The following is a 27,366-nucleotide window of genomic DNA, read 5'->3' as shown; positions in this document are numbered from 1 at the left end:
TCGTATATGGTCTGGTACAGTTTACCACGTGGTCAAGTTAACGGTAATGACGAATTCTAAACTATTATCACTTTATTCTAAAAAAAAAAAAATCAAACAATATTCTCTACATGTGCTTCCTTGGGGGGGTATAAGAATGAAATCATTATGCTTAAAAATTTAACATTTGAAATGTTCAACTGTTTCACATATACATGCTTGGCTGGCCCATTTGTATCAGTTATCCTGTAGTCCCAGCAGTTGGCGTGTTATCAAACATACTACTTATGTCGTCATTATTTACAATTTCTGCTCATTTTCAGCCTGTTTCAGCCATTTAGCCCCAGATTTTTTTTAAATATCCAGAACAATACGTGTGGAGGTCATAACGAGTTAGTAGTGCTCAGCGATTTCCAAAACAATTATGGACATTTGGCAACTCTATACATGGTGAACTGAACTGCAGTTTGGTGACTTTCCTCACGTTCAACAAAGGGAATGTCCAAAATTGATTACAGAACCATATAGCTTGGTGGACGCCCTAATGACACAAACAACAAAGGTTGTGTGAGCCACTTTGAGACAGCCCAGGGACCACAAACAGCCGAGTCAATCACAGTTGGACAGTGTGGGGACAGCTTGCAGAGAAATAAGAAGGGAAGTGCCAGCCCGCTGCTCGACAAAAAAAGAGCATCAGAGCAGAAGTTACCATGGGAGAAAATAAGGGGCCTGCAGAAGAAAAAGAAAGGCCAATTATGTGCGTCATATGGGGCAATAATACCAACAACAATGCCGCAGCACCCTCAAGAAGGCAGAAGGTCAAGTGAGACCAAGAAAACAAAAAAACAAGGAAACCAGAGAGTGCAAAAAGAAAATGAAAAAGCATTCAGTGTTTTTATACTGCCACGCTGATCTCCACCTGTTACAAAATGAGAACACAAACTACTTTTATCAGCCAGGTGTAATAATAGATTAATTTTATCCAAATTACTTTTTGGATCATACAAAACTACCTTGTTGTGCCTCCCATTTACGGCTCTGTGGCTGTTGGTGTGCATGGCTGCTGCTGCTGCTACGACATCTGTTGCACTTTGGACCAATCAAACTCTCTTTTAGGTGGAGTGGCAGAGGAACGAGGACGTCATCGACCCACAGAGCGACCCCAATTTTTTCATCACGGCCGACCATAATCTCGTCATCAAGAAGGCCCGGCTGGCCGACACGGGCAACTACACGTGTGTCGCCAAGAACATCGTCGCTCGCCGCAAAAGCAACTCTGCCACGGTCTTAATCTATGGTAGGTGAACGCTTCTTTTAAAACAACAGACTGCATTTGTGTACTAGGCCAGATAATGCTGTAAAATTATTGAGTGCACTGATAGAAAACCTACAGCCTTCATAAAAAAATGCTGCAGCGTTTTGTCTGAATGATCCGATAATAAGAATATGCAGTCATATGTGTATGTGATACTGTTAATGCTTTACTACTAAGTACTTTCAAGTATACTGTGTGGTCTGAAGGGTTGCAAATCGCAGTAAATTTTAAACATTGAAAAATTTCCGCGGTAATTAAATCTACCATTGTGTATAAATTGCTTGTCTTTTTATTAATTTAAAGGTTTGTGCACTTCCACAATAGACTTTTCAGTAGATTGGGAGGCATCACTACTAATTGATAATATGTATTCATTATGTGAACTAACTGCTTATCTTAGCTCTTCTGGATCTTTTGTTTATAGATAAGGCAGTAGAGTCCACATGACCTTTTAGTGGAGTTCATATAGTGATGGGATCAAGTAAATGGCAAATTCTTAATATTTATGCCAGCCATGCTGTGAACGCAGAGCGCTTTTGCAAAGCTTGCAGGCCCAAAATGGTGGAAGAAATTAAATTTTAAGTGTGTCATGTCTGTTTGGCTGACTGACCTTGTTGTCAAAAAGCAATAAAGTTCCGTTTTTTCTGCACAGTGCTGTCTGAAAGTTTAGTTTGAACTGTGACCCATTATAGTGAATCATTTTTGTATATAGAATAAACAGATTTCTTCTTTGCATTGTAAACGATGTGCTGCAAATAAAGTAGTTCAGTGGGGAATAGATCAATATTGTTTTAGCCTTTGATCTGCTATAAAATGCTTCAAATGATTATCTCCAGCTTCCACAACATTTGACTGCTACTGTTGGATTTTGGTCCACAATTTGGGAAGCACGCTATCCGCACCTAACGGCAAAAGCCAATCACCTGTTATCCAATTTACTCACCACATGCTCGTTTTATTTCTTCAGTTTTAGGAAAAGGCTAAGACACCGAAAAAAAATTTAGACTTACACAGGTTGGTTGAGTTCAATCACAATTCTTGTTAAGAAAGCTCTGTTTTCAGGAAAGTACACTACAGCGCTGGGCCTTTCGTGCGACCATGCTCAAGAGCAGAAAGCCTCCATTCAGAAAAGGCAACGTTCAAGGTTCTTTGGTCAGCTTACCGTAATTTTCGGACTATAAGTCGCGTTTTTTTTCATAGTTTGGGTGGGGGGGGGCGACTTATACTCAGGAGCGACTTATATGTGAATTTTTTCGCAAATTTTCAAAATTCAAAAATCCGTGATGTGGTGAAACCGCGATAAACGAACCGCGATGTAGCAAGGGATTACTGTCATTTGACCTGCAAGTGACGTCAGCAGCGCGACGGTTGTTTACATAAGGACAAAGGATTCTATCACGGGATGACGAAGATGGCGAAGGGCCCCACGTTTGAAGGATTTAATGATTTGGAGTGACATAAGGTTTGAAAAACGTATTTATGTTATAGTTATTTGATATATTTTATTTCGTGTAGCAACTTGTATATGTTTTTATCGTTACAGTTCAGTAGTTGTTGGCTCGTTGAACTCTTGTTTTGTTAAATAAAGAGCCGTTTACCAAACCCACGTGTTTCCTGGTACTTTGTTAACGTTACAATATCGTTGTATACTAGATCTGTGTGGCGCGCACGCGGCGTTGTTGACATAAAGGACGAGGAATTTGATCGATGGCTTTAATGATTAGGAGTGACACAGATGGTTTGATAATATTGTTGTTATATGATAGTTATTTGAAATATACTTTATATATCGTTATATGGGTCTGTGGAATAATTAGAAATGCAACTTGCGAGTCCGACGTCAGCGGCGCATATGTGGCGCATACGCGGCATTGTTTACATAAAGGACGATCGATGGATTTAATGAATTGGAGTGACACAGATGGTTTGATAAACGTGTTATTTATGTAATACTTATTTGAATAACTCAGAATGTTACTCAGGCCCGTTCTCAGCTCCTCGTTTGTGTATATGTCACGTTAGCATACCGTATCGTTTAGCCTGTTGTTGCTGGTTCATGTCTGTTCTTGGTGTTGGATTTTGACAAATAAATTTGCCCCAAAAGTGCGACTTATACTCCGGTGCGACCTATATATGTTTTTTTCATTGTATTGTGCATTTTATGGCTGGTGCGACTTATACTCCGGTGCGACTTATAGTCCAAAAATTACGGTATATTCAGTTGCACATGCCAGTGTGGGCCGAGTTTGGTGGGTGATGAGTCAGGGGGTGTGGCAAGCTCGCAGGAGAGTTTGATTCCATGGGAGTGGGTGCTGGTTCAGTGAGAGCTGGTCCCGTGGGGGTAGGTGCTGATTATGGGCGATGCTGTGTGTGTGGGGGCTGTTGTTTTCCATCCCGTCTTTCGGCCTTGGCGATCGCCTTTGGTTGGGTTCTTGGTTGTTTTCCTCCTGCCCCTCTTCCTTTGGCACCTCTACCGGTTTTATCTCCAAGTGTCCTTCCTGTAAACCATTCTTGCACATACATCTACTTCGCCCACTGTCGCACACCGCCCATTCATCATTCTTTCAATTTTGTCATTTTGTACGGAATTATGTGAGCTTTTGGCTGTGACATCAATTTATTAATGTTTCCTGGCTATGCAAAGTTTGTACTCACCACTTACCATGTTTTTGTTTGTTTGTTCTTTTAATACTCCATGTACTTGCTTACGTCATCATATTCTTAGTTTAATCATGCCTCTAACCATATCTTTTCTTTGTTAGGCAAAATATTTCCCTCTGTCCAGAACGTTCAGTAGTAATCAAAAACTGGCGTCTAGCATTAGTCAAAACATAAGATATAATCAAGTATTGAACATTTTTAGACGACTCTGGCAGTGTCCGTGATTTAGAAAATCATCAGGCATGCATTAAACAGTTCCTTAAGGGTCATTAAGCTATTCAGGCAATATATCAAAAAACATTTGTTATTTCAAAGTGCTCAGAAATACATATCACATCACAAAGTTATAAAAACCTTTGTTATTACCACTTATCAGAAATGTCTACCTAGTTATGTCTTCTTTATTGATTTGGTGTGTAGGTATAATTATATGTTTAAAATGTTTCTTTTATTGATTTAATATGCGAATATACTTGTCTGCTTATGTACTTTATTCAATGAGGTTTGAGCATGTCTGTTTTTGTAGCTAGGCAGGACTTTTTGTATTTTGACCCCATTCCTTCAATACCCCACATCTTTTCTGCTTCCCACATTTTTTCCCTCCATTTTATATCAACAACCTTTAATCTACTGAGATTGCTAGCATAAAAAGGCAGCAGAGCCACAATAGTGAATGGTAATGGATATTCCAGTCCCAACAACTCGAGTATGAGAACTGCATAACATATTCAATTTTGCCGAGTAAATTCCCACCAACACCTTTATTTCACTGGGGATGTGACTACTAAAGGGAAATGTGCTTTTGGCGGTTTGCAAACAAATTTTTTAAGGTTGTGTTAAACTTATAATCATATTAATATAATATCTGGTATTGGAGTGCTCATGTGGATTGGTGGGTGGCGAAGAATGTGCAGGCAAACTGCATGAACTTGTTTTCTTCGAAGTGTTGTGGAATAGGCCCAGACAGGGAGTACCGGACGAGAACACCTCAAGGTCGGTGAGAAACGAGAACAACATCACGTCCAAGTGGTCAGGCTTCGCGGGGAAAACCCAACCGCCTGACCTCAGCAATAACACCTAGACGGGGAGGAGATGGCCATTGACCAATCATCACACAATGTTTTGCATGCTTTAATATTCATATTGTGTTTCTTCAAAACTGGGCAACCTGGAAGAATGTATCGTCTTTTGGTGGTCACAAAAACGCACGAGTTTTAGTGTGAGGGACCCGGGACCCAGGCCTGTATTAGTGCGCTTTGTCAGGAATAAACAATTGGTAAATTTGGTCTGATTGATCTACTGGTCTTCTCTTTGACAGAACGAACTTGCAAAATTGTTAGGTGCGCCAGTGTGTGGATTGGGACACAGCAACTCATGTGTTAAGTGTTGATCGCAATTTGGAGTCAGATCAATAACTAAAATCTGTAGCCTAACACTACTAACAAGATAACTGCTACTGCTAGATAACTTTTTTTTCCCCAAAACATATTTACAAAAATAAACTCATGGTAGTGAAGGAATGGGGTCGAAATACAAAAAGTCCTGCCTAGCTACAAAAACAGATATGCACCAAAGAACCTTGAACGTTGCCTTTTCTGAATTGAGACTTTCTGCTCTTGAGCATGGTCGCACGAAAGGCCCAGCGCTGGATTGTACTTTCCTGAAAACAGAGCTTTCTTAACAAGAATTGTGATTGAACTCAACCAACCTGTGTAAGTCTAAATTTTGTTTCAGTGTCTTAGCCTTTTCCTAAAACTGAAGAAATAAAACGAGTACGCGATGAGTAAATTGGATAACAGGTGATTGGCGGGCTTCCCAAATTGTGGACCAAAATCCAACAGTATATAGAACACAGTGAGCTTAGATGGGATAAAAATGTTTGAGTTGACATTTTGTACAAACACTCGTGGGGATAAGCGCTTAAAATAATGGATAGATAGTTTATTATGTGCATGACACAGTTTGCGTCCAAATGCATATAGAATGCAATAAACAACATAGAAACGTGTACAAAATACACGACATGACTTTTTGACTAAAGCTCCCAAAACAAACCCTCTATCTTGGACATGTACATGTACTGTGGCTGTATTGTGTATCTATGTATGCTCAAGTGTACTGTCTGTCAAAACGCTGAAGAAATTCTCAGCTAAATGAAACTTTGTATATCCACTGTTTACATATGAAAAGTGTGGTAAAGATGTCCCTGGAGATCCATTTCCAAACAATGATTTTCACTTAAGGAGCTGCAAAATTGTGAACAGATTGTTTTGTTGCGTGCACATTTCTTCCCGCTATTCAGCGTACTTGAAAAGATGACAAATTAATCAGTGGTCGTGTATTGAATAGAGGCTAAATCGGAACAAAAGCGCTCTTGTTCCTTTCCGCTGCTCACCTACTGTGCTTTAGAAGAATAAACTATACGTCCGCCGTGCTAGTTGATCTAGCTAGCTGCAGTGGGTCATAATAACGGCTACTTTTCAAAGGGTTCAACAGGGGGCCAGAAATGCATTATCACAGCCTGGCTGGTGAGGCTGCTTTCTGTGCTAAGAGGTAATCAGGGCTTGTGTTGCCTGGCAATTTACCTCGCTGTGGCGGGCAATCAATCGCATAGAGAGGGCAAGGAAATGATTCAGTCACGACAAGCCCTGGCAAAAGTAAGAGGGGAAATTGGGGGCGTGGTGGGTGTCCAGAGAGGGGGAAAACTGCCCTGTTCAAGTCAATAAAGCAGGAATCACAGTATCATGTAAGATGAGACAAGCACGGTTAGATGCAAGGAGGTGCAGATTTGAATCTCATCAAGATGCTTTGATGTGATTACTTGCTGTCAGCACCGGAGCACCGGCGACTGGTGCGGCGGCGGCGGCTTCACAACATGGCCGCTCACTGGTTCACAGGATGAGCTGTAATAACTTGAGCTTGATTGTGCTGCACATTGCAGTTGCAATTGAGGGTAAAAAATTATGGGGCTGTACTCTATAATTCACGCAACATAATGCGTGACGTGAAATGGTGCAATCAGAGATGGGTGTGTGAATGGCACAATCCTAATGACTTTCAGTGCCATGACGTATGCTACACGTATGTTGGGTTCGTTTGGAAGTTGCCAGTTTCCAGGTTTTTTTTTTTTAGGCGTCTACTGAAGTGCCCGCAGTTACTTTGAAAATGTAACTGATGAGTTGATTTTAAGTGACTTACTTTCCTCATTAGTTGATTTTTAAAAGTGACTTACTTTACTGACTCCTTGATTTTAAAACTATGTTTGATTATAAGCACCGTATTTATTCTAATCATCGCCCAGGGCGATAGTTAGAGAAGGTTTATGTCCAACAGGGGGGGTGGGCGATTAATAGAGAACACTTTTTGTCCGATCGCCAAGGGGCACCGAAATGGGCGATAATTTGTATATTTTCCTTATGTGGTATGCAATACCCGCATCTCACTGGTGTTCTTAACACTAGAACAGCGGCTGTTTTGATCCTCTAACAGCGGGATGCGTCACGTTACCATCGCACATCACATGTTGTGCACGTCATGTTATCGCGATCGTCATGTTCGAGCGCACGCCCCGATAACGTAATTGTGTCAGGATATTGTAGCGGAGTGACGAGTGTAATTGTATCATGGTTTATGGAGAAAAACAATATAAAAAGCGACATTTGACGTGCTGTCAAATCAGTCATATTTAAACTTGCGCAATGACGTCGTCATGCGGTCGCGGAGGAAAACGTAAGTTTTCGGGGGAATTTTCAGCAGCATGGGCGATAATTAGAGGTATCCACGTTTTTTATTTATGTCATCGCTAACACACACTGGGCGATTATTAGAATATGGGCGATAATTACAATAAATACGGTTAATAATATTTACATTCAGCATTGGAAGTATTGTATTTTTTAACAATTATCAAGACATTCTGTTCCTACAATTTAAAATAAAGGCAGCCTTTTTATTTTTAAAAATAGGTTTTTCTGGGTTTCACTTAACATAAATGGGAAACTTGTGTTTATAAAAACAAATGAAATACACTTAAAAGTAAAAGGAGAAATAAAGTGAAAAGACAAAAATAATGTTTCAGATAATTATTAACAATAAAATATCAAATAAAGGGAATCTATTTTTCTTTGTTTTGTTTTTCCATTTGACTTTGTGTTTTTGGAACTAATTTTACCGACAGTATTAATATTTTTAACTTGAACTGACAGGCACAAAAATAGTGACTGTATTCCCAGCTTCAAACCTTGACTCTCGCTCCTTCTTCCACTGTTTCTGTGGTATGGTATTGACATGTGAGTTGTCCACATGCGGAAAATGTGACATGGTGCATCTCTGATGCGGCAGACGGGAATTGGGAGTTGCAGGCTCCCACAATGCCTCAGTCTGTTTAAGATATAAATACTAGTTGCCCTTTTTTACATGTTTCATGAGTGCAGTTGTTTGTTGAGTGCCTTTTAGTGAGTAATTGGGTCTGACTCACAGAAAGGTGGTAACTGTAGTCTGATTGTTTGACTGGGATAAGTATTGCTGTTCAAATGCAGAAAGCAGCCCCCCACTCTCAAGCTTGTAGCAGTATTTAGGATTATTCTAGGAACACAACACGTCTTCTCCTTAGTGCATGTCGGGTAATCCTGGCTGCTCTGTCCCCTCATCCCATCCTCCCTTTCAACCTTTTCCCAACCCCTAACCCCACCAACCCATCCCCTTCCTTGCGCCGGTCTGACAGTCAACGGCGGCTGGTCCACGTGGACCACCTGGTCGTCCTGCAGTGCAGTGTGCGGGCGAGGCTGGCAGAAGAGGACTCGGAGCTGCACCAACCCCACGCCACTGAATGGAGGCACATCCTGTGAGGGCCAGAACGTCCAGAAAAGTGCCTGTGTGGCCACCTGTCCAGGTAACTCCCAGGCATCCCCCTGCTTGTCCTGTGGCACTTGGCTTTCCCGTGGCTTTCTTTTTGCATTTCTTTGCATCCAGAAGTCATCTGCTCGCCTTTACTTTGGCCTGCAGCCCTTGCCTCGGATGTTTCCGTTCCTGTTGTATTCCACAATTAAACCTACACTGTCATTTTCCATACCTTAGTCCTCACAGCCTTGAAAGTGATTTATCACCCCACTTTGTTCACATATCTCATTATCTTTTATGAAGACCCTGCTCTTATTTCATAGACCTCTCTGATTTAGGAGACATAGTTCCAGCAAGTCTTGCTGCTGTGTCAGACCAGCTACTACATTTGTTATTGTTTGCAGCTAAAGCTGTGTAGTAAATATGGGCAGTAAAAGGGTGAATTATGGCAGCCTGTGTGCTATGTTTACGTCGTAAGTCGGAGGCTTTTCATTTCACTGCCGAGTCTCTCGTGAGAGAATCCAAGAGGCAGGGAGTGCCTTGCCTTGATACTGAGCTACGTATATCGATCCTTTGTAGCCTGAGGTGCAGCTCGCTGCATTTGCAGTCCTGCATTAACCCCATGACGAAGGGCCAGAGATAGCATGACAGCAAGAGCGCTGCATATGAAAATGAGGTTAAAGGTGAAGGAAGCGAGATGGAAGTGCATACGAGAACAAAACACTGAGTGAACGTGTAGAGTAAGATGTCTGATGACGTACAAATCAGCAATGGCTGTTGTGCTGCCTGTGGATCAAACAGCAGACTGCAGGAGAAATCTTTCATGCTTAAAAAGCACTGAGGGAAATCCTACACCTCTGTTGGCAGCAGCCTCTCCCATGCTAAAACAGAGGTTATTTTCCACCGCGAATCCAGGTATTGTGTTACGCATCGCTCATGTAAAGACATCACCAGATGTCAAGCTTGAGTGGAAGTAACCTAAGCCAGCATGTGGATGGAGGCAAACTCGTTCACATTGCTATCTGGATGGATCTGGTACTATTAGCGCTGAAGCAAAATGTAATTAAATTCAATTCAATTGAATGGGTTGTACGGGGATGCTTGACATCCCCCTCTAGCAAAAGCACAAATTCTGACCTCTATGAACATAAAGAGATTAATGTCCGTCCTGCTATTGTTAGACCAAACCCTGCTCTTGTCTTGCTCCATAAGGAAAACGTGTGTAAGTTCAGCTTTACAGAGTTGCAGCAGAAAATGCATTCTACTCCATGAACGTAGTTTATGAAGAAAAACACTTTTTTAGTTGTCAGTGGAATCTCAGAAGTCAAACATGCCATTTTGGGGCTCTAGTTGACTTGTAAGTTGTTCTAATACTTTATTTTGAACAAATTTTGGGGAAGGGTGCAGTTTTAAGCTTTGCCTTCTTGGCTTGAATCACACAAAAACAAACAACAAATTCATTCAAAAGAAAAAGCAAAACATTTGAGTTAATACTTTAAAAGCTCACTGAATCGAGTGAGCCGTTTTATGTTTGACCTTTGGAGCTTCCACCGTATTGTGAGAAAACAACAAGGTTCGCTGTCACGTCCCTGTCAATCCTGTGGTCTTGCAACAGCAGGTGACCTAGGTGTCCTCCGCACCTCCCATGTTACCTGTCTCAGAAGCTCAGACAAGTCCAGCTGTCAGCACCCGAAGCAGGTTCCCCTCAAGGCCAAAGTCCAACACGGCAGAGCAGTGGACTTGATGAATTTGTTCTTTTCAATCACAAGTGGCACGGCTGCTCGGCTGCGTACTCACGAACGTGCCTCCAGAGTCGGCCGGGATGAAGTGACTACTCCGTCATTTGTCAGCAAGCTCACGCACAGCCTGGCGGCGAGGAAACCAAATACATCTGAATCCTCACTTTTGATTCATCAAACACAACCAAAGCAAATCGCCTGCCTCATAGGAGGCATTTCAGAGTCACGTTCAATGACATGGACAGCATGCAAACATCCTTGTATATACTTGGAGACTTTTTACCATTCTTATAGCTTTCTCCTTAAAGTCCTCACACAGGAGTGCAGTTTTACGAGATAGGTCAACATTTTCCAACACATGCACATTGTCATTAATCTCTACTTAAATGTAGTGCTCTCTTTTCTAGTGTGTCACTTGAGCGGCATATTTGGGGCCTTCGATTTGGGGTTGGGCTTTTATGCTGTTGTGACTTATTGTCAAGGAGAAGGCTATAGCATAAATATTTAGTTTGTTTTTGAGCTGCTTGTTCTGGCCAATGGGTGGTTACAGCTTGCGTCTGCAACTAATATATATATTAGTTGTGGTCAGCACGTCTGCCTCGCAGTGCGGTTGGTTGTGGGTGTGTGGAGTTTGCATGTTCTCCCCATGCCTACATAGGTTTCGTCTGGGTATTATGGTTTCCTCCCACATCACATTCCAAAAACATACATGATTGATTGAACTGAAATTGTCTGTAGGTGTGATTGTGAGTGTGAATGTTTGTCTGTCTCTGTGTGCCCTTCGATTGGCCGGTGACCAGTTCGGAGTGTACCACGCTTACCGCCCGAAGACTGTTGGGACAAGCTCCAGCACGCCCGCGACCTTTGTGAAGCTAAGCGGTTCGGATGAGGATGAATATATATTTCATATATATCATTAGGAGTAATGGTGGCGTCTTAGGGATGACATCTTCTACAACAGCTTGTTCTGTGACTCTTCCTTGCGAAAGCACGATAACACTTCTCTCCATGTGAAGCTCGAAAGGTCCAAGTCCCCAAAGTGTTAGAGAGTAGGCGGAGGGGAGGCCAGTCTGTCAGATCAGATGGGCTCCATGCTGGGAGGGGCCCACTGTGCTCACGGAGGAGGAGCACAGAGCACAATTGGATCAACACTTGAGGCTAACCAGACAAGAGTTTACCTCCATTTTTGTTTTTTCATCTTTCCACCAAACCTACAATAGAAATGTGCAGTAAATGACATTCTCACTGACTCCATTCTCGTGCTATTTTTCTCGTCGGGGCCAACAATCGGGACAAAATGTCACATCCGGGCAAATATGCCGTACCAGAGGCAACTGTAAATAGTTGGAGCCAAGTTATACAAACATGGTGGGGGACACCTGACCCATACAAATGAATCAAGCTGTGAGAGAGGAACGCAAACAACATGAAAAGATTGCTAACTTGGGTGAATTATTCAAATATTGTACAGATCCCTCAGGCTTGCCAGCGGAGTCATGAGAATTCCACTAGATGGAAAATAAACAGACTCGGAGCTAGTGTATTTGTGCGTTTGTTTGCAAGCGCGTGCACGTCCGCACGTGCATCTTGGCACCCATATGCTTGCTTTTTCGGCACTGCAGGCAAGTGTCTAGTTCTCTTTAGCAAGTAAGCTTGATCTGGGGACTTCATTTATGTCCAAAGAACAAATACAAGATGTTGCTAATAGCACAGAAAACATATTAGTTTGCATCGAAAGGAGCGCGGCCATCTGGTGACAGACTCAGAGCGACGCTGTTTCAATCATTCGGTGCCATTTGCCTTGGCTCCCTCTCGTCATCTCACATTCAGTCACCCGTTTTGGCTCATTCCGCTGAATTAGTTAACATAAGGCAGACATGTCTGCTTTATTCAGTTATCCATTAAAACCTGCATTCATCCAGCAATAGGAAGAGTAGCTTATTATATGTGCAAAGGTTTTCAAAAATACACATTAGGTGATGTCGCATCAGTCACTTCATTGGACTGAGCTGCAGTCCACCTCCATGGTGGGGGGGTGGGGGGGTTACTGTGCGCATGTGTGGTGACAGAACTGAGGGATGACCCTCTGCTCTCATGTTCCCCTCAAGGACACGCCAAACCGCAGGTGTTGGATGAACTCGGACGATGACCGTCAGTGGCCGTTGTCATTATGAGGAGCGAAAGCCTCAAACAGACCCTGCTTTGACCTGTAAAGAATGACGGAGGTCGTTCTATTCCTTTCCCCCTTGACAACATGCTCAAATTGAGGCGTGCCACTGGGCTATTGTATTGCTGTCCCTCTTCGGTCGCCGGCCTGACCTCAAACCTGTGGTGCAGCGTGATTGAAAATCAGTTGCACAGCCTTTCACTCTTGTGCTAACAATCTCTTCCTGGGGGTTTTATAGGGAAACCTCTGTGTGGATAATCCGATTTATGAGTTACTCTGTGGAAGTAATAAGAACAGGCCAGGTTTTGATTTCAAAGTTACATTTTTAAAGGGGAAATGAACTTTTCTAATGTTTATTTATCATATCTCTTTAATTAGTAACTTCTTAAACACAAATAGTGGCTTGCTTTTGGTCCTTGAGTAAAATACAGATGTTAGACATGATTAAACTAAATACTATACCCATTTGAACTTTATTGCTCACTCTTTTGCTAACTAAAACAGCGGGACCTACAGTAAGTAGACAGGCACATAAGATCTTCCCCCAAATGAATTAGTGTGGAATTGTAAATGTAAACTCCAACCTTGCTTGGTTCTTGCAGTTTCTGGATGTTTCTTGTTAATGCCGTCGTCCTTTTATTTCATTTTACTTTATTATTTAACTTGTTATATGATGTTTATAGGAATGGTTGTAAATAGCATAGTTTGGTATTTCAGTGTGCCATGCGCATACACTGACCCACCAAGCAATTTAAATCCCAATAAATACACTCTTTAAAAAATGAATTTACTTGTCAGGGTTAGTGCATATTTTGTATAACATTTTATGACTTCTGCTTGGTAATCCTACTAAAAAAACATCTATTGATGCTCTGAGTGTCATGCTATTTTCATTCTCATGAGTGTCATGCTATTTCCACTCCAGTTTCTTTGTTTGAAAATATCATTAGCATGTCCAATATTGTGGTTTTGTTCTGGAAAAAAGAAATTCATTGGCTCATCAGGTCAAATTTTGATTCTATCATTTTATTTCTCAGTGGCGTGGATAAACTGAGGGGCGACACTGCGCATTCATTAGGATCTAATTTGCTATTCAATCATTTTCAATCCCAGCTCGGATAATCAGCCCACTGGCCCACGGATGGGTCCACTCAATGCCAAACAAGGACAATTATCTGATTGGTTCCGCTCTCTCTGCCAAACAGATCTGACTGCATAGAGACTCGAGCTGGGCCACCATCCTGTCGTGCACACACATACAGACACGCGCACACACACACACACACACACACACACACACACACACACATTGTAGACACACAAACCAGCTTATCGCGTTGGCACAAAAAAGACTTAATTCACACACCTGTGACTCTTCTTTTAGCCACTTTTCAATCTGTGCCAAACCCAAATAACATGATCAGTCAGGGTAGTTATGCTATATTAGTTCCATCCCACCCCGAGTAGCACTCTTGTTCATAAACCAAGGCCTTTGACCCAATCTGGGTCAGCCTCGTACTCTGGGGTTCAAGCCCCCCTGCACTCTTTATTGCCAAGATTAATGAGTGCTACCGTTTCCTTGCCCCGGGGTCAGTCTGGAAGAGGGTTGTTGCTGTCATAGAGGTGTGTTAGAGTGTGTATGTGCTGTGTGGTAGTACTTTCGCCAGGTCCTCTCTACCGATACAAGCGGGACATGGAAGAACAAGACGGTGGTGTTGCGCCCCCCACGAGAGCTCATTACGTCTCTTTTTCCTATTAGCCCTGTGGTAACCTTCCCCAGGCTGGGTGCTGTGTCACTCTCAATATCACACCTTAGTTCCAAAATGGCTGCTCTCTCTACTTTGTAGTAAAACAGATGTACTTTATCGCACATCTGTGTACTCTTTTTGTACTAAGTTTTTTTTTTTTCATAGTTTGGGTGGGGGGGGCGACTTATACTCAGGAGCGACTTATATATGTTTTTTTTCACAAATTTTTACTTGATCATTAAGACATCACTTACTTACAAGTATAGTTGACCACTTCCCATGTTATTTTTAGTATAGTTGATCACTTCACATGCTTTTATATCTTTAGCTTGAACATATTCAAAACATAAAAAATAGAGAAAACATCAAATAAAGCAATTAACACTTTAAAGCACCATATCCAAGTCCACTGTCTGCTGTATGTACACTTGCTCCATTTTTGCTCCTCTTATATTTATTATTATTATTATTTATTGTTATTTGTTTATTTATCATTTATTCAACACTCTTATTTATTCATTGTTTGTGCCTTCTTGGGTTTTTTTGTGTTGCTTGTATGCATATGTGTACTATCTCACCGAGGGATAGTGGGAACGTAATTTCAATCTCTTTGTGTGTCTTGGTATATGAAAAAAAATCGACAATAAAGCAGACCTTGACTTTGATAAAACAACCAAATAAACAAAACAAAAAACTACACCTGAAAAAAATAATATTTTCAGATGAAACTGGATGAGGGCGCTCTAAATTTCACCGTTGGCCGTGACTCATCAACTGGGTGGGCTTAAGAAAAATGGCACCAAAAAGAAACTCATATTTTGCAGGTTACAAACTTCAAGTTGTAAAATGTGCAGCTGAAAACAGTAATCGAGCAGTAGAAAGAAAGTTTGGAGAACCGTGATGTACCAATGGAATACTATTTCAAGTGACGTCAGTGGCACGGCACGGCGCGGCGCGACGGTTGTTTGCATAAAGGACAAACGTACCCACGTAAGGACTACCGGCATCATTAGCGGTGATCATTTCTAAGTGACACGGAGGACAAAGAGTTTGACGGAATTAAGGATTTGGAGTGACATAGAAGGTTTGAAAAACTATTATGGCTTATACGCACGCCCGGTCCTACTCTACTGAGTCGGGGGCCGACGCTCGGCCGAGTGGCTGTCCGCGAACGGTGCATGGGGCTCAGACATGGCCATTACGCACGCCCGGTCCTATGCCATGGAGCTCTCGTGTCTGGAAGTCCACGCCGCCACACGCTTGGAAGTTTGTTTTGTTTAATAAAGAGCCGTTTACCAAACCCACGTCTATCCTTGTACTTTGTTAACGCGACAATATAGTTACATACTAGATCTGTGGAATAAAGACGAGGCTGACATCAGGGCGCATGCACGGCGATGTTGACAAAGGACGAGGAATTTGATGAATGGATTTAATGGATTTAAAGTGCACGGATGGTTTGATAATATTATTGCTTATATTATAGTTATTTGAAATATAGTTTATCTATCGTTATATGAGCCTGTGGAATATTTTGAAGTGCAAGCGCCCTCAGTCGCACGCACCCATTGTTGACAAAGAACGATCTGTCACGGATCGGATGGAACATGGAGCAGGGCGACCAAGTGCAGCTTGGACCAGGGTTTATTGAGGGAAAAGGGAAGTGGAACAAGGCATCGAGGGAAACAGACGAGAACTGGCAAACTAATAACATGACAGACTGACCGACAGGGATGGCAAACAAAAACAGACTTGAAACAGACAGGAACCACAAGGACAGCAAACGGGACGACATCGACGATCCGACAGGGAGTGAGGGGCAGACAGGACTTATATACACGACAGGTAACGAGAGGCAGGTGGGAATAAGGCGAGCACACAGACACACGAACAGAACTATGAAACGATCGGGGACGAGTCCTGACACGATCGATGGATTTAATGAATCGGAGTGACACCGATGATTTTATAAACGTGTTATTCATGTAATCATTTTCTTTAATAACTCTATATGTTACGTCAGGCCCATTCTCAGCTCTTCGTTTGTGTTTGTCACGTTAGCATACCTATCGTTTAGCCTGTTGCTATTGTATCGAACGATCGATAGATTTAATGAATTGGAGTGACATCGATGGTTTTATAAACATGTTATTTATGTAATAGTTGTCCCAAATCACTCTATATGTTACGTCAGGCCCGTTCTCAGCTCCTCATTTGTGTTTGTCACGTTAGCATACCTATCGTTTAGCCTGTTGCTATCGTATCGAACGATCGATGGATTTAATGAATTGGAGTGAAACCGATGGTTTTATAAACATGTTATTCATGTAATAGTTGTCCTTAATGACTCTATATGTTACATCAGGCCCGTTCTCAGCTCTTTGTTTGTGTTTGTCACGTTAGCATACCTATCGTTTAGCCTGTTGTTGCTATCATTTAGCCTGTTGTTGCTCGTTCATGACTGTTTTTGATGTGGGATTTTATCGAATAAATTGCCCCCCAAAATACGACTTATACTCCGGAGTGACTTATATATGGTTTTTTTTTTTCACTTTTTGGGGCATTTTATGGCTGGTGCGACTTGTACTCCGGAGCGACTTATAGTCCGGAAAATATGGTAATACCAATGCTTCAGGTTCTACAGTGGCGCCTTAAGAAAAGTGTAATTTGTGACCATTTCAAATCATCTTTGTCCCATTGAAATGATAGCTAGTAGTATTTTCCAGCCCGGCGAATTTTTGATCGGCTTTTTTAATACACTGTACTGTATTGAATGGAAAGAATTAAACGGTGTGTGCAAACACCTTGGGATCTATTTTGAATAATTATTCACGTTTTTGCCAAACTGCTACTTGTTGTAAAATTCACTGAGATTAGGCACAAGTTGGGCCACTGATAATTGTACTGTTAATGTTTTTGGCAGTCCAAACATGCATGTCAAGTCATCAGCTACATACAAAGCTTTATTTTTACTTTTTCACCCAGTCTCTGGGCTCCCGTCAGAAATTAATGAAGCACACTATTCAATTGAAGCACACTATTCAATTGAACTTCTAACACTATATATTTCTGGTCAGGAATCCAAGAAAATAACAATTTTGACATCTTAAGTTTTATAGAAAAGTTTTTTATTCCTATGCTGTTGAATTAGGGCGGATGTAATTCTTACAGTGGTGGTCTCACATATGTGCTGTACATTGAATAGCTTTGAGGAACACATTCCCCTCAAAGTGTTGTACAGATTTCGTTAAACAAGTCACAGAGCAGTAAGGTTTCGCTTGGTTACATCTGATTTCCATGCGCTAAATAAACAGAAAGAGAAAAAGGTAATAGAAAAACAGTCTTCGGCTTCCCTCTACATCTGCTTGGATTTGAGCATTTGCAAGTGGATTTGCATGTCTTTGTACATTCCCAACAGGTTTACATTTTAGAGTCTAGATTTGCACAGGATGGCAACAAAGTTTTCTGCCAGTTGTTCAGGTCGTGCATGCAAATGAACCTGCTACTTTTGCACAAGTGCTACAATGTATATGGTAAATATGTAGAGAGAGAGCGAGAGAGCAAGATTGCATTGAATTTGTTTAGCATGTTTTTCAATCAATAGCCTTTTTTAAAAAGCCTTTTTTAAAAATATTTTTGATTCAGAAGTGAAATAAAATGCATTTCAGTTTCTTCTCACCTCTCTGTGTTTACTTTTTCTTGAATTCACAGTCGATGGAGGTTGGAGTGAATGGAGCAAGTGGTCGCCATGCGGCGCCGACTGCGCAATGTGGAGGAGCAGGGAGTGCACCCAGCCATCACCTGGCACCGGGGGCAAGGACTGCCAGGGGCTCGACCTCCAGTCTCTTAACTGCACCAGCGAGCAGTGCCCACAGAGTGAGTGTACAGCCACCCACATACTTCAACCTGCGCTCTCATTGCGCCACTTGGTGAGTTACTGGGAAATGATAGAATGTAACACAATTAGTAGGCTAAAGAAGTTTGCCAAGGCTACTAAGTGCCAAATGAACTTTGGCCACAACATTGTCAGAATTTTCATGGCCAAAGCTTTGGCTAAAAATTAAAGTCAGGGTTGAAGCATGCGTAGGCTAAAAGCCCACTCTCTTTTAATATATGCTCATAATTACCTAAAACATTCATGGAAATATGCTCACTTGAAAGTCATGTCACTAGTAAACATGTAGTAATTTATTTAATTAGATACACTCATACAGTTTAATGTGATACAACAAATCAAATTCCTCCTTTACAGGAGATAATGTTTTGTTCAACATTGTTATGAAGGTTTTAAAGTACACCCAAATGCGAGGTGTTGCTAGTATTTATATATTTGCGATCAAAGCCTTCCATCGATCTGTGCAATCACAATGCAATGGCAGGTAAACTAGGAATGAGATGTGTGATTCCTCAATGCATGCGGCACATGCGTTTAAGAGGCCAACTGCTAACAGAAGTAATTAACACTGGCGCAGTGCTCTCCTCTGCAATGATCAGTTTTCATCCACACTGATGTGATGCCTTCCGACCTAAAAATAGAGCTGAAAATGAAATCATCTCTCTTCAATCAAACACTACCTCGCAAAAGAGTTGCTGCTCGTGGATGCTTCCATGCATATGTAATTATTTCGTACATGTTTGGGATTTACATAAATGCCATATTGGAAGACATGTTTAAGAAGTAAAAAGAAAGACCAAATAACTCAGTGCTGAGTAAATTACTGTACTTGCCTGCATGATAAACATTATTCGCAACCTATTTTCTTTAATAGACATAGCTCCGTTTAAAGGCACTACTATTTGTGTAAAAGCATTTTTTACACACAGAAGTTTCATAAGCTTTCATAAGCTGCTTCGCATTGTGCGTTCCTTTCATTGGCTTTTTGATCTATTTGATGACTCCAGCAGATCCCTGTCGAAGTACAGGTGGATATACTTTATCAATCCTGTGAGAGAAAGTAAAGAAATGGCATGTCTCTCAATATCAGTGTACCGACTTGCCAAAATTTACACTGCGCATTTTGGCCCTTATTTCACTTCATATATTCCAATCGTAAACCTGTCCGGAAGGCTATAGTGCAGTTTCCCATCAAGTCAGGCGTCTCAAGGCACAGAGAGAAATGGTTATAAATTGTCTTTGTTGTTGCTTGGTAAACACTGCTTTTTAATGGGGATTTAATTGACATGGGCCAGCGAATGAGTGCTCTGAATAATTTATCTCCCGCTGATTGGCACCTTCGGATACATGGAAGGCGTGTGTAGGTGGCCACACGCTTGCGGACGTGTGCCGCATATGCATAAGCCGCCTGTTTGTGAGTCTTTGCGCATGCATGTGCACGTCTTAACCATGGCCAAGTCTGGCGCAGTGAACCAGAAAGCATCAGTCAGCCCATCATCAAAGGTCAGCTGCTCTTCCCAGGAGAGGCAAGACGTGTACGCAAAGACGGCCAGTCATTGTTCCTAACACATGCGTGCGGAGTCTTTCCACTGGCCTCTGAAAAAGGCCAATCTGCTCCCAGCATGTGTTGCCATAGACAATAGGAGTATGAAGTGTGATAATAAGCAAAATAGCAAGATGGTTTTGGTTAGTCAGCAATTCCCATACTAGAACCGTGTCCGTGCTATTAGCTGAGCTGGAAAACGTGCCCCTGAAACAAAAGGCATACTTCTGGTTTTGTGTACGGCAACAATATAACTGCAGAGCTAACAAAGGATCTCCTATGCCAAAGGACCTTGCCTACTTCACTAATCTAGGACAGAAAAGATATATGTTGCATGTTATAGACAATGTGCTTTAATCACTTTTGTGTAGCATCTTTCAAAAGCAGATTGACCTCACCTAAGCAGCATACTTTTCATAAACCAAGGGCAAGAAGAACCTTTTAGCACACTCTGCATGATGAAAACATCAGCGCTTGGCGAAATCGCAAACAGGTGGTGAAGGGCACACAAAGGATAGTGGGAGAAGTGCAGAAGATTAGGAAGCCGTTGAAAAAAAATCTGCTGCATGATTATGATGACAGTAACAAATTTGATTTGCTGCAGGATCTTGTTTTGGTCGCTAACACCAAACTCAGAATATCTCTTTGCTTTGAGGGTTGATTTGCTGGAGCAACTGATGTTTTTGTCATAATTTTGTTTGTCACTGCGGGGTCAGAGGTGGCATGAAAAATGGATGACCATTTTTTTAGGCCTATACTTCACCAGGGCCTCGCTGAGAGATAAGATGACTGTATTGTGACGAAAGTAATGGTCACATTCACTTTGAGACTTTTACTAGCCACATATCCCTGACCCGAAGAACTCCAGTGTGATTCATCTTCAGGCGGGTGACTGGGAATGGCCATGGGATGAAATATATTCCCAGGGCTCATGATAAATACCCTGGGAAGAGGTGCAGCAGGCTGCAAAGTTTTTTATGTCGCAGGCCTTACAGGTGCGACTGCCAATGCCACAAGAGTCCAAAACTTCAACTTTGTGGCCACTGACAAGATGAATCATGCGGAATCTCTAAGCAGCCCGTCTGAGTCACTGAATTTAAAGTACAATGATTGGCCTGAGGTTTTTTGGCACTCCTCGTGGATGGGCATCCATCATAAAGTGAGGTCACGCACATTGAATCAAAAGTTCTATAGCAGCAATTAGATGAAGTAGCAATGAATGATGGAGTGACATGATGGACTGTGAAATGGGTAAAAGGAAGATTGGGGCGAGGTATGTGTTTGTGTGAACATCAAGCCCATTCAATTATATAGCCTAATTAACTATGTCAATTAAAGTGTGATAAATGCCTCGTATGTTATTGACCGGCATCAGCAAAATCAATGCCCGAGTCCGAGCAGCTGAGAGCGGATCCCGGTCGGGAATGTAAGTGAGCATCGGGATGATTTGGCGGTGACGCCTGGCACGACAGATAAAACTTTGCTCTGTGATGCTTCGATAAGGGCCCGGAATACTGACGGAATGTGGAAAGAGGACCAGGGAGCCTCACCTGATTGACATACTTTGTTTGGCTTTGAGAACGGTACGTGTGGGACATGCTGGATCTATATGTCGCACATTTACTCTGTGCCTTTGGTTTGCCCTTAAAAAGTAAACAGCCAAGCAGCCAGTTCAAGGATGTGTTTGTCCAATTAGTCGTTAGCTGACAAGCCTTGTATTGTGTCCGCCCATCTCTCAGTGGTCTGCTGCATCACAAGCCCAAATACCCCGTTAGGGCATTGCCCCTTGCCTGGCCTTTGACTCACCCAGACTATTGAATTCGGAGGGTTTGACGAGAGGTCTCAACTATTTGCTCTTTTTGGACACCTCGCTGTAGGAGGTGAGAGGTTTATCTACCTTTGTTTCGCTTAAAGCACATTGCTTATTTCCTGAAGGATTATGGAGGCGGGGTGTAATACTGTTGCGACCAGGGATAAGGTATGGGAACAGGATAAGCTAACATGGCATCCATGTTTGTGTTTGTCATTCTAAGCTTTGTATCTTCAAATTAGCCTTATCACTCCAAAATGCTATATCGCCTATTGTTTGTGTATGTTTTGAAACGTGAAGGATTTGTTCGGATTGTCTGTCTGAATATGAGCATGTATGTAATAGTGCTTCAATATCAGCGTTGAGCATCTTCCTCATCAATCTTCCTCCTATGATGAATGGATACTGATGAAACATTTATCTTTCTCTCGGTTTGTCTTGATTAGCCGCAAACTCATGTAATTTATTTGCAAATGGCTCAGGATGCTATTTGAAATCAGCACAATTCATACAATCAATTAATCAATTAGATTCAGTTGAGCAAAAATCAACTTGGAACATGCACAAAACATTATTCAACATCCAAATTGTCTGCACTTGGATCACTTGAATAAAAATTATTGCCATCTTCGCAGTCGAGAGTAAATGTTTTCAAGGGCAGTTCTGTTGGTGACATGCTATTATAAAACATGTTCAGTTTTAGCCACAAACTGGAGATGCGAGAGAGCAGGAAGAATCTCATTATGTCACAAATGTCAAAATGACCACAGAGAGGATATATATACACGATGTGTACTGTACAGGAGATTGGTACAAGTCCCCTAACGTCTAGACTTTCTTGTCTCAGATTTACTCACACCAATTAAAATGTGTCAAATTTGTGTTTCCAGCATGCAGCTTCTAGTTTCTGAGAAGCAGTAGGCAAGTACAGTAGTGGAAACTAAACCACTGTGTCCTTAAAATGTGTCATAATATTTAATGATGATCTCGTTTGTTCTTACCCCAATTCTTTCAGATCTTTTGGAAAGTAAGTCACGCTATTTGTTGTTACATGCCATCTTGTTTTGTTGCCCTTTTATTCTTCTAGTTTTCTTATCTTCTCTGGTTTGGATTGTCCTGTTTCCACTGTCCTTGTCCTTTAGCTGTCAACGCAGCACGCACACCAACTAGCCGTGCTTTAACCTTTGCCGATGTTCTCTGTACTTGAAAAGATTCGGCCTCGGCTGAATGTGTCCCCTTTTTGACTGCGTTCACATGACAGTAGTACGCCCCCGTGGATCCCTGGGACAATGGCCTCCACAAAGGCCCAGGGAACATCTTCTTCCCCCGCCATGAAAATCCTCCAGTTGTCGAAAGACAGCCATAGCAAATCCCATTCAAATATATGAATGTTTGTCTGGGCGTAGTTATCATTTCCACACTGTTTGCGGTTACCATGCTATTGAGAGACAAGTATATTTGATAAGAAAGACTTGAATCGCATAGACAAATCCACTTGCTCTCTTTCGGTGGTTTTGTGTTCCGGGAGAAAAAGACAAAGGGAGAAGGAAAACCTATGAATATTCATCCAGGGTAGAAACGGGGGGGAAGAAGAAAGGGAGAACCCATATTCTTTTGAATTGGCAACAAATTCAAATAGAAGCCGATCCATTTATATCAGGATAGTGGTGTAATATTTGCTAATGGATTCTCTTAACTCTGTGTGAAACCTTCGAGGATGTCAAGCAGCGTTAAAGTACCAAATGTCATAACAGATTTTATTCCATTAAAAAACTGAGACCTTTACACAGCAAGTAATAAAAATCCTTGCAGGAGCCCACAGGTATTTCCTTGCTACACCTGAGGGAGCCTTTTTTTGCTTGTAAATATTTCTCGTGCTTTTATTTATTTTATTTTTTTTCTTCTTCTTTTTCTTGTAGCTGTGAGCGGAGCGGAGGACGTGGCGCTCTATGTGGGCATGGTGGCGGTCGCTCTGTGTCTGACCCTGCTTCTCATAATTGTGGTCCTGGTGTACCGGCGCAGGAAGGCAGGCCTGGATGCCGACGTGGCCGACTCGTCCATTCTCACTACTGGCTTCCAGCCGATGGGCATCAAGCCCAGCAAGCCAGGTGTGTGGGCTCCGCGGCCTCGCAGGCCCCTCACCCACAGCAGTAGGACACCATTCTTTGTTTTACTCTCCTCTGTACGTCCATCGGTCTGTTTGCAACGCTGTGGCAGTGCCGCATTCATCGATATGTATCGTTAGCCCACGTTTCCGCCAAGGGATATTATTCGGTTCTGGATTGTGAATAATAGAACAGCAACTTTATGGACTAATGGGGGATGAGGGCTTGTCTGTAAAGCCAATAATGTATTGCATCTAAGTACTTTTTTCGTGGCCTAAAAACACCCAGTGTAGAATTAATGTATTGTAAATTAAGCCCAAAAGGCTTGAAATTAAAAAAAAAAAAAAATTATCTGGTCACGTATATGAGCCACAATGTTAGCACTTCCACAAGTTTTAAAACGTTAACCTTTGATACTTGTTTTTGATTCCCTGGTGTACAAACCAGTGATGCAGAACGGATCTTGACACATTGTTGACTGGTTGACAGAAAATGTAGTCACTTGAAACAAGAAGAATGGAAATAACACAAAACATGCCCTTTTGTAAAGGTCTGTGGATAAAGACTTTGCCCCCATTCTCTTGGTGAATTCAAAATGGGGGTTGCGGCATGCGTGTTTTCCCGCTTGCTCCCTTTTAGCTTTCCAAATTAACAGATGATGGCTCATTGTTGTCTTAGTGAATTTGTGAACCCGCCAAAGGAATGTCTTTGGAGAGCTTGCAGAATTAGTTAGAGCCATCATTTAACCTGTGCAACATAAATTAATGTCTTGCTTTGAGGCTCCATCATTGCACAATCACGATGAAGTGCCTCAATCCGATACGTATTTCTAGATCTACTTTCAAGTGACCTTCATCTAATATCACTCTGCTGGTATTGACTGAACACTTCAAACAACCAGCATGCACGCACACCTAAATGCAGGTTAACAATAACATGGTCATAACTTGGCCATCGTTCTCTCTGTTTTGGTTCACTGTAGGTTCGATTTGCCACCGTACATCATTGATATTCCAAGGACATCCAGTTTGCAATCATGCGTGCACTTCTGTGACTTACCTAGTGTATACAGTATGATAAACACCTGCTTTGAATCTGAGGATATCTGATTTCATGTCGCTATTTATTGATTACGCTGATTGCGGTTGTCATTTGAAACATGTAATATTGATGCAGCCTCAAGGCAAATAATTCAGTTTGTCCATACATAATTGATTGGATGATGTCACTTTTTATTTCACTCATGCAGCTATCGACATCCTATCCTCACACCCTTAAAATAGATTAGGATTTACCTTGCCAACTGGTAAAGCCACAAACTGACCTCAACGGTATTGCTTGTTGGAAACGTGGCTTTAGTACTCTGTGTCTTCCCCAGGTGTGTGTGTGCGTGCGTGCGTGTTTATTTATCAGATTGCCTGACACTGCTTGCGTCTACGTTTTCTCACTGCCTGTGTGTGCCCGTTATTCACAAGTAGTTGAAATATGGATGGAGATGCAGGAGTGGGGAGCTGTGTTTGTGATTCACTAGTAAGAAAAAAAAGATATTACAAGCTGTATGAGAGTTGTTTGATATTAATTCTGTGGTTGTTAAAGAGACAGAGAGGGGAACGGGAGGGCTGTCAACTGGCTTGGCGTGGATTGTCGACAATGTGTGAGTGTCTTTGTCAGTGCCATGTGTCTTTCCTGTTTTTCTGCCACTTTTCTTGGTGTTGTGACAGCATTGGAGTGTGTGAGGTCTCTCTGCGTGAGCAATCAGCTCCCCCCTTGCCACTCATTGTTGTCTCTCCCTTCATGTTTTATCATCCAAACAGAGAATTCTCATTTGCTTACCATCCAGCCCGATCTAACCACCACCACCACCAGTTACCAGGGCACCCTGCGGGCCCGACACGACGCCACCGGCAAGTTTTCCATGACCAACGGGCCTCTGCTGGACCCGCTTCCCAAGGGTTCGCACACACTCCACAATGGAAAGCTCAATTCGGACCCCTCCGACTTTGTGAGCAGGCTGTCCACTCAGAGCTATTTTAAAACGCTGTCCCGCGACATGGCCAACACTTCCTACGGGACCTTCAACTTCTTGGGCGGCAGGCTGACCATCCCCAACACCGGTGAGTTTTATTTTTATAGAGTGTTCTTTGGCTGTATCATGCTTCAGATCATAGATCATCAGTGAGATGCACCCAATCTTGGGGATGTACTTTAATAAGTATATGTGAAAGGTCAGTATTGTAGCTCATGGCCAAAACTTTACTAAAACGGACTAGCAGGCGATGACGAGATGATTTCACCCCAAATATTTTTGAACAAATGTGCTGTGCAGCCTCCGTGATGACTCCTTAATTGTACTCATCACAACACTAGCATTTAATCAGGCGTTCAGAACATTCAATTAGCATCGCCCATCACATTAAGGTTTTTTGAAAATGACAATGAATCAATCAAGGGGATGGAGACAAATGTCTGCGGACTAATAAATTGAAAAAGTGTAACTGGCATCCATTTGGTGGGGCTTGTGGTTGCACAATTGCAACACTCATGTGGTCTGTTGAGTCCTCTCGCCACCTGGTAACCATGGTGACTTCAATGCACATTAGCAGATGACGTGTCGCCACAGCAACCCCTTTTTCTTCTTGTCTACCTGGAAAATTTCCATCTCAACAATTTCATATCCTTATTGAAGTACATTTTTGCTTTTTGCATTTTTCCCTTTGCAACAGGCCATTATTCTTGGGCTTGATTCAAGTCTAAAGAAGGAGAATGCTATGAAGTGTTTGTCTATTTTGCAAATGACTATTGACCAGTCCACGGTGTGTCTCGCCTAATGTCAGCTGGTATAATTGTTCTCTTACATTTCCAGCCTCTTTTCTAATCTTTCCGTATGTGCGTTGCTCAATAGAAAACTACAGTTGCTTAGTTTCAAATATAGCAAATGCAAATGCGGTTATGCACACTGTGGTCACGTCGTTTATGATCCTGTCGCCCTCATACTGGTCTTTTCAGATTTCCGTCTTTGTCCTCTCTCAGCTTCGAACAGTGCAACAAAAAGGAATGAAACTGCACCTCCTGTATGCAAAGTGCCAGAGTGAAGGGAGTTGTGGTGTGTTTTGAATGGAAATCATTGCTTGGCCATTTTTTACTGTATGATTATTACTATTCTATTTTTCTATGGACATTTTTGTGTATTTTTTCTTCATCGTGTCATACAGCTCTATATAATAATAAGTTGAGCTGAGGTGGATAATTGTTTATTTATTTGGTGCTGAAGTTTAAAGGCTGCTGAACTTATCCGTTTTGATATTCCGGCATTTCTTTATCAATCTCAATTGCAACCCTTAAAGGTTTAAGACCACTTTGCAGCCCATGATTGGTCCATTATCACTGCAGTGAAATTCCACATTGACAGTTGAATGAATACGTTATACCAAATGATGAAAGGTACTCAGAGAGATTCCAGCAATAAAACCGAGAACAAATTATTCCAATCAAGGTTTTCAGTCATGATGACGAGCGGTGAATTACGTTCTGGTGTCTAAGGCCTGCACTAAACACAGGCTAGATC

At 42.0% G+C, this 27,366-nt stretch overlaps 1 protein-coding gene and 1 long non-coding RNA gene across 7 annotated transcripts in view; one reads left to right on the top strand and one right to left on the bottom strand.

Annotated features, from left to right (window-relative positions):
• The window catches only part of unc5a (unc-5 netrin receptor A), a 161,182-nt gene that overhangs the window by 100,700 nt on the left and 33,116 nt on the right, over positions 1–27,366 (top strand). For 3 of the 5 annotated variants that reach the window (XM_088387621.1, XM_088387648.1, XM_088387656.1), the window contains 5 exons: positions 1,096–1,276; positions 8,679–8,846; positions 18,160–18,324; positions 23,616–23,846; positions 25,616–25,915. In XM_088387621.1, the coding sequence (XP_088243747.1) occupies positions 1,096–1,276; positions 8,679–8,846; positions 18,160–18,324; positions 23,616–23,846; positions 25,616–25,915 (1,045 nt within the window). The remainder of the gene's footprint in view (positions 1–1,095; positions 1,277–8,678; positions 8,847–18,159; positions 18,325–23,615; positions 23,847–25,615; positions 25,916–27,366) is intronic. The other 2 variants (XM_088387630.1, XM_088387638.1) reach the window with 2 other exon arrangements.
• LOC148404641 (uncharacterized) overlaps positions 9,231–27,366 on the bottom strand; it is a 28,328-nt gene continuing 10,192 nt past the window's right edge. The window contains exons 3-4 of one of the 2 annotated variants that reach the window (XR_015860947.1): positions 18,128–18,385; positions 9,231–10,660 (exon numbers count right to left, since the gene is read on the bottom strand). This is a non-coding gene — a long non-coding RNA (uncharacterized LOC148404641). Of the gene's footprint in view, positions 10,661–17,554; positions 18,386–27,366 lie in introns of those variants that run through there. The other variant, XR_015860945.1, reaches the window with a different exon arrangement.

The sequence above is a fragment of the Syngnathus floridae genome, chromosome 1 (assembly GCF_059516105.1).
Source record: "Syngnathus floridae isolate MCC-2025c chromosome 1, RoL_Sflo_1.0, whole genome shotgun sequence".
Taxonomy (NCBI): Eukaryota; Metazoa; Chordata; class Actinopteri; order Syngnathiformes; family Syngnathidae; genus Syngnathus; species Syngnathus floridae.
Note: the sequence above shows the minus strand (reverse complement) of the source record. Positions and strands in the feature narration are given on the sequence as shown.